The sequence below is a fragment of the Lactuca saligna genome, chromosome 9 (genome assembly GCF_052625555.1).
Source record: "Lactuca saligna cultivar CGN05327 chromosome 9, ASM5262555v1, whole genome shotgun sequence".
Taxonomy (NCBI): Eukaryota; Viridiplantae; Streptophyta; class Magnoliopsida; order Asterales; family Asteraceae; genus Lactuca; species Lactuca saligna.
The window spans coordinates 27,557,128-27,564,429 of NC_136425.1; the positions used below are offsets into that span (position 1 = coordinate 27,557,128).

The 7,302-nt window shown below is 32.6% G+C and overlaps 1 protein-coding gene across 1 annotated transcript; it reads left to right on the top strand.

Annotated features, from left to right (window-relative positions):
• Positions 1-1,008: 1,008 nt before the first annotated feature.
• LOC145015388 (pyruvate decarboxylase 1-like) lies at positions 1,009-3,702 on the top strand. The gene is made up of 5 exons (XM_078973853.1): positions 1,009-1,577; positions 1,874-2,037; positions 2,123-2,773; positions 2,862-3,168; positions 3,314-3,702. Exons 1-5 carry the CDS (start codon positions 1,056-1,058, stop codon positions 3,482-3,484), a joined length of 1,815 nt encoding a protein of 604 aa, XP_078829979.1. The 5' UTR covers positions 1,009-1,055; the 3' UTR covers positions 3,485-3,702.
• Positions 3,703-7,302: the final 3,600 nt, after the last annotated feature.

A 7,302-nucleotide genomic window follows, 5' to 3' on the forward strand; every position in this document is an offset into this window, starting at 1 on the left:
AACTGATGATTCATAGGGTGAGGGCACCACTGAAACCCCCCTTTGAAATCGTTGGTGCTTGAAGTGAACCAGAGCCACCCTAATCATTGAATCAGATTTTGATATTCATTTGATTTTGATCATCTTGATCGTTTGATTTTATTTTGATTATCATCAAACCCAGCTTCTACTAACATCAATTTTGGTTTCATTTCCTTCGGGTTTGATATTCATTTTCACAGGTTTGACTTTGATATTCATCATATTTAGTTTTGATTTTGATTTCAAGTATGAATTTTGGTTTCAGTTTCATTTACGTTATTAGGTTTGTTTGAGCTGAAATGGATGAGGTATCATAGATCTTTTAAAATAGAAGGAAGAAGACGAGTTGGTTGTGTTGGTCTGCTACCTGCCTTTTTTTTTCAGGCAGCAGAGGATTGTAGTGGTTATCGGAGGAATGGAGGTTGTCGGAAGTTGTGTCTAGGACTGTAGAGGTTGTCGGAGGAGCTGGGTGGGTATTTTTGTATTTTAGAATTATAAATGATAAATAATAAATAATAAAAAACAAATTAAAAAAGAAATTAATAAGGGTAAAAAAGTCATTTTAGGTCAAATAGGGACTAACGGCGCAACAAAACCAAACAATAGGGACTGTCCGAGTTAAAATTTTTTCTTAGGGACCAACTACGCAGATTACTCCAAACCATAGGGACCATACATGTAATTTACCCTTTATTTTAATTGAGGGTCTTTTTTTTTTTTTTTTTTTTTTTTTTTTTATCTCCTGGCTCATAATATTTTGCATAATGTTCTTTTATTTTGGAAATGGAATAAAAATAATGGATGAAAGTACTATAAATTATAAATTGTAAATATAATGTAAAAGTACTATAAATTATAAATTATAAATATAATGTAAAACCAGCATTCTTTTACTGAAAAGTGAAAACACACACGCAAACCAGCCCCTTGTATTCAACCCCCGTCACCTCCTTCTCTGTACCTCACAAACATCTCGCCACTATATATACTTCTCCATTCTTTCTCCATTCCCTCACACTCAATTCAAATCAAATATGGATACTAAGATCGGTAATGTAGATGTTGTTACTACTCCCAATGGCAATGTCGGTTGTCCTCCCAAAATCGGCGGTGCTAGTTGCGTACAGTCCTCCTCCGTACCATTCAACTCCACCGAAGCCACACTCGGCCGCCACCTCGCCCGCCGCCTCGTCCAGATTGGTATCTCCGACGTATTTTCCGTTCCCGGTGACTTCAACCTAACTCTACTTGATCATCTCATAGCTGAGCCCGGGCTCAATCTCGTAGGATGCTGCAACGAGCTAAATGCAGGATACGCTGCTGACGGATACGCTAGGTCTCGCGGCGTCGGTGCATGTGTTGTCACCTTCACCGTCGGTGGACTTAGTGTACTCAACGCCATTGCCGGTGCGTACAGTGAGAATCTTCCGATTATCTGTATTGTCGGTGGACCAAATTCCAACGATTATGGCACTAACAGAATTCTTCATCATACAATCGGATCGCCGGATTTCAGCCAAGAGCTTCGTTGCTTTCAGACAGTCACTTGCTATCAGGTATCAAACCTCGCATTTATAAGCCGAAATATTATACTGATTTTTATTTATCGATCGTTACACACTTCGATCTTCAATGCGACGCCATAGCTGTACCCTGTAAAAAAGCTATGTTGATTCTAGAGATTCATTACGATTGAAAAAAATCCGCCAGTACGAAATTATACACCTATAAACTCCGAAGTTGCAATTTGTGAATCGACAGTAATACAGTTAATCTACATCGATATCGATGTTAATAATACAATAAAATTGCAGAACTGTTTTCTTGATTTGTTATTGTTATATGAACGCAGGCTGTTGTGAATAATCTGGAAGATGCACATGAACTAATTGATACCGCAATATCAACTGCTCTGAAAGAAAGCAAGCCTGTTTACATCAGCGTCGGCTGTAATCTACCTGCAATTCCTCACCCAACTTTTAGCCGAGAACCAGTTCCATTTTCTCTATCCCGCAAGTACGTTCCACAAATCTCCTTCCAACTTATAAGCATTGTTCCATATATGTTTTGATCTCATGTGGTTAATTTTTCAATGGTGTAGGATGAGTAACAAAATGGGTTTAGAAGCCGCTGTTGAGGCTGCATCAATGTTCTTAAACAAGGCAGTGAAACCTGTAATGGTGGGTGGACCTAAACTCCGAGTTGCAAACGCCTGCCAAGCGTTTGTTGAAATGGCAGATGCTTCAGGCTATGCTCTTGCAGTAACCCCATCAGGAAAAGGGCTTGTTCCCGAACACCACCCTCACTTCATCGGAACATATTGGGGTGCTGTAAGCACTGCTTTCTGTGCAGAAATTGTTGAATCAGCTGATGCTTATGTGTTTGCTGGACCTATATTCAACGATTACAGCTCCGTAGGTTACTCTCTCCTTTTGAAAAAAGAGAAAGCACTCATTATACAACCCGATCGTGTCACCATTGGAAACGGGCCCACTTTTGGTTGTATTCTAATGAAGGATTTCTTGCAAGCGTTATCCAAAAAGCTTAAAACGAATACCACTGCATATGAGAATTACCATCGGATATTCATCCCTGAAGGGCACCCACTACAATGCGCCCCCAAAGAGCCATTAAGAGTCAATGTTCTCTTTGAACACATACAGAAAATGTTGTCAAGTGACACAGCTGTGATTGCTGAAACAGGGGACTCCTGGTTCAATTGTCAGAAACTTAAACTGCCACAAGGCTGTGGGTAAGCATCAAAGAATGTTTTTCTTTTTCTATTAACAAATTAATGGTAATAATCTTGAATTGTTAATCATCAAATTTGGGTGTTGTAGGTATGAATTCCAGATGCAATATGGGTCGATTGGTTGGTCAGTTGGTGCCACCCTTGGTTATGCACAGGCTTCAACCGATAAGAGGGTGATTTCTTGCATTGGTGATGGAAGTTTTCAGGTGACAGCTCAAGATGTGTCGACAATGCTACGATGTGGGCAAAAAAACATCATATTTCTGATAAACAATGGTGGCTACACCATTGAGGTAGAGATTCATGATGGGCCCTACAATGTGATCAAGAATTGGAACTACACAGGATTGGTTGACGCAATACATAACGGCCAGGGCAACTGTTGGACCACCAAGGTTAGTTATTTCAACAAAAACCGTCTGACTTTTTAAAGTTAGACGGTTTGGACCGGGCCATAAATATCATGGTCCGGTCCGGTCTACATGTAGAAGCATTTCTATCTGTGTGTGGAGGTGAGAATTAACCGGATGAAATTTGTAGGTATTTTGTGAAGAGGATCTAATTAAAGCGATTGAGATTGCAACGGTGGAAAAGAAGGATTGTTTGTGTTTTATTGAGGTGATGGCCCACAAGGATGATACAAGCAAAGAGTTGTTGGAATGGGGTTCGAGAGTTTCGGCTGCTAATAGCCGTCCTCCCAACCCTCAGTAAAACGCTTTTCATACGGGCAAATCTTTTAGTTTGGTGCTATAGTTGTGATATCATGAGATATTTAGTTTGGTATTGTTTGTTATAAGAATGTTTGTTTTATTGATCATAAAGGCATATAGACTACAATTAATTTGCAAGTATATGCAATGATTTGACGATGAATTTGATTGAAGGAGGTCTTTGGTGCATTGAAATTATAAAATTATTATTATATTTAACTTTGTTCATTTCTATCAATTAGATTGCCTATTTTTTAATTTCTGAAAACTTAAATAATTTTGTGTTAAAATATATTAGAAGTATAAATTTAATTTCGGGAAGAAAAGTTAAGATAAATGACGAGTTGAAAGAATTTATCGTAAGTCTATTGGTCGTCAAAGCTTCTTTGAATATGACTCCCACAAAATCTTTCAACTTAATTCAGTTGATTTCTTTCAACTTGATTTAATTGATCTCGAATGGATTTTAAATTTAAATTTCATTTTGTCTGATTTAATCATATTTAATGGGGTTTAGCTTTGTCAAATTAACTTTTGATTGATTTTATGTTTATTTTATCATTTAATTCATTTTAAGCTTTAATATGTCATGGTACTTTTATCTTTGTGTTCATTTAGTCATCTAATTTTTGGTTAGACCACTTAACTTTTGGTTTTATATTCATTTAATCACATAACTTTTAAAATAATGTTCATTTAGTCACTAAACTTTTAAGATAGAGTTATAAAAATGAGCACAATCTTAAAAGTAAGGTGATTAAATGAGTAAAATTTTAAAATTTATGTGATTAAATGAACACAAAATCCAAAGTTAACTTACCAAACCAAAAGTTTAATGACCATTGTAGTATAAATTGAAAAGTTCAACAACATTTTAAAACTTAAAACGAGTTAAATCGTCAAATGAACACAAAACTAAAATTTAAGTGATAAAAAATGATCGAAACCCTATTTAATGAACCAAAACATAGCCTAGTATTCATGATTCATGGGGTTTTTTTTATAAATTATAGGGAAATAAAGTAAACTAACTAACTATATATATATATATATATATATATATATATATATATATATATATATATATATATATATATATATATATATATATAGGGTTAGATTATTTTGTTTATTACATTTATTGTGTGCTAGAATACACCAATAGGAATTTAGTAAATTAAATAATTATTTAATTAAATAAATATAGATATTAAATTATTTCTATATATATATATATATATATATATATATATATATATATATATATATATATATATATATATATATATACACGTTTAATGATATCCATAATTATAATTCTTTTTTATGGAAACTAATTAAATCCGTTATTAATGTCAATAATAACATTCTTCCGGAATGAATTCGCATCTATGTTCTTATATATGAGTTCGTATTTTGTTTAAGCACTCACTCATTTAAAATACAATAAATTTGCATGGAATATGAAAAAAGAGAGTGTATTCTACTAGAATACACGCTCATTCTGCTAAAATACAATTTCATTCTTCTAGATATGAATTAATTCTAAAAGAATATTATTGTTGACATTAATGACGAATTTAATTGGTTTCTATAAAAATGAGTTATAAGTATGGATAACATTTAATATACATATAATTAATAGTAAAATTTTATTGTTGAATTTTAGCACACAATAGATGTGAAAAACATTTGAACCTACCTCTCTCTCTCTCTCTCTCTCTCTCTCTCTATATATATATATATATATATATATATATATATATATATATATATATATATATATATATATATATATATAAAAGAATATGTTTATTTTTTTTTGCCATGTGTTTACCCTATTAATCCTCGTAACTAATGCCATGCTAGTTTTCAACATATTTATTCTCCATTTTTAATTTTCCACTTTAGTTACATTAAAATAATAACGTTAGAATAACATTTAAAATAAAATTAATATAGATTATAAGGTCATGTATTTATTTAAATTAACTATTATAATTTTATATAATTAAAAAATATCTATTAATTAATAACTTTTTAAAAAAAAAATAACTGATTAATAATTTTAAGTTTTCTACGATGAAATTTTAATTAATTTTATGATCGTGGTTCCCATAGGTTATAAACTGATAGAATTTAGGTAAAACACATAAACTTAAAACCGTTAAGTTTACATGCAACCTAAATGATCTATATTTTCACTATTGAACCTATAACTAAGAACATCAAATAAGAAACCCTAGAAACCCTAGGTTATTTTCGAAAATACCAAAGAATGGTTTAAGATTACATACCTTATTGTTATTATAGTAAATAACAATAATCCTTCACTTGTAGATCTCTTAGAAGCAAACACCACAATTATCGTGCCTCTAATAGTTCACACTCAAGCTAGCAAGAAGGGGGCTTAAAAGAGAGGAGAGGGGTAAGTAAGCATTTCGGCTATTCCTTAAGGAGATGGAGTGGAAAAAAATCTAAGGCCTGAAGGTCTTTAGATTGTAGTACAAGGAAACCCTAGATAACCCTAATTTAAATATTAATATTTTAAATCTGATATTTATCCCATTCCTTATTTATCCACATGGGATATTCTAGAAACCTTAGAATATCCTCATTGAAACCGTCCACCCCTAGTGTTGGAAGGTTTTAGAGCCTTTTGTTCAACTATTAAACAATTGTACTTTATACCCTACGTTTTTAATTAATAACATTAAGCCTAAAATTAATTCTAATTAATTTCTGATCAGTTATTAATTAAATAATAGCTTTTTTAATCAATATATTATTTTTATAATACATTAATCAACTATATATTTAAATTTATTAATCATATAATAAATTAATCTCTCCCCATCTCTCTAAAAGTCATCCTATCCAATTGTTAGGTTTGAGGGCAACCCAAAAAGACTTTGTTATTATCAATTCAAGTATATATCAATTTTAGTTATGAGCTTAGACACCTAATCCAACAGTCTCCCACTTGGATAAGTCTCTAACTATAATTTCTAGTATAACTTCTGAATCGATCAGCAAATTGTGGCTTCCAAAAGCCGCTGCCAAACTTTGACCTAGTCAGAAAAGTGTCCTAAGATACTCTTACTATAACTTTAGTCATTTCTGCCCTAAATACAAGAAATAACAATATAGTTTGCAATTTGTCACACCCCCGAACCAGATGGCGGAAACGTTCGAGGGCTTGCGTGTGACTTTATCCTTGTAGTATAATTACATAATATATAATTGAAACATAACATTATCTCTCATCATCATACATGTAATACAACAACATACATTGTTTATATCGAGTATTGTGTTTAAATATTACATGCCAAAATGTTTAAAGTATGATGAAACAAAATATAGCAAAACATTTGTTAGATTATTCAGCCTAACCTGCTTCAACGGTTTCATGAGAAGACAAGTTAATAAAAAAAAAGGTCAACATAAAAATGTTGGTGAGTTCATAAGCATGTTTGAGAAAATGATTTGTATAGCTTCGTAATCACAAGAAAATCCTGTATTTTCTTAAAATAGCTTAGTATGTTTGTGTCTGATCTTGTATTAATGCATGCGTGTTTTTGTTTGAAAGAATTCCAAAAGTAGATGAAGAGATTTTAAAGAGAATGCCCCCAGATAACCCTATGTTGCCTGTAAAAGAGAATGCCGACTCATCAACCCCCGAGGTCGAGTACCGGCACGAGTATGTTCCTGAGTAACCCAAAGAGAAAGAGAATGGTCTCCAATAAATATCATAATGTCAATTCCTTTAAGACAGTCGTTATAACCATACTAATTTGTGATAATTTTGCCTGTCTT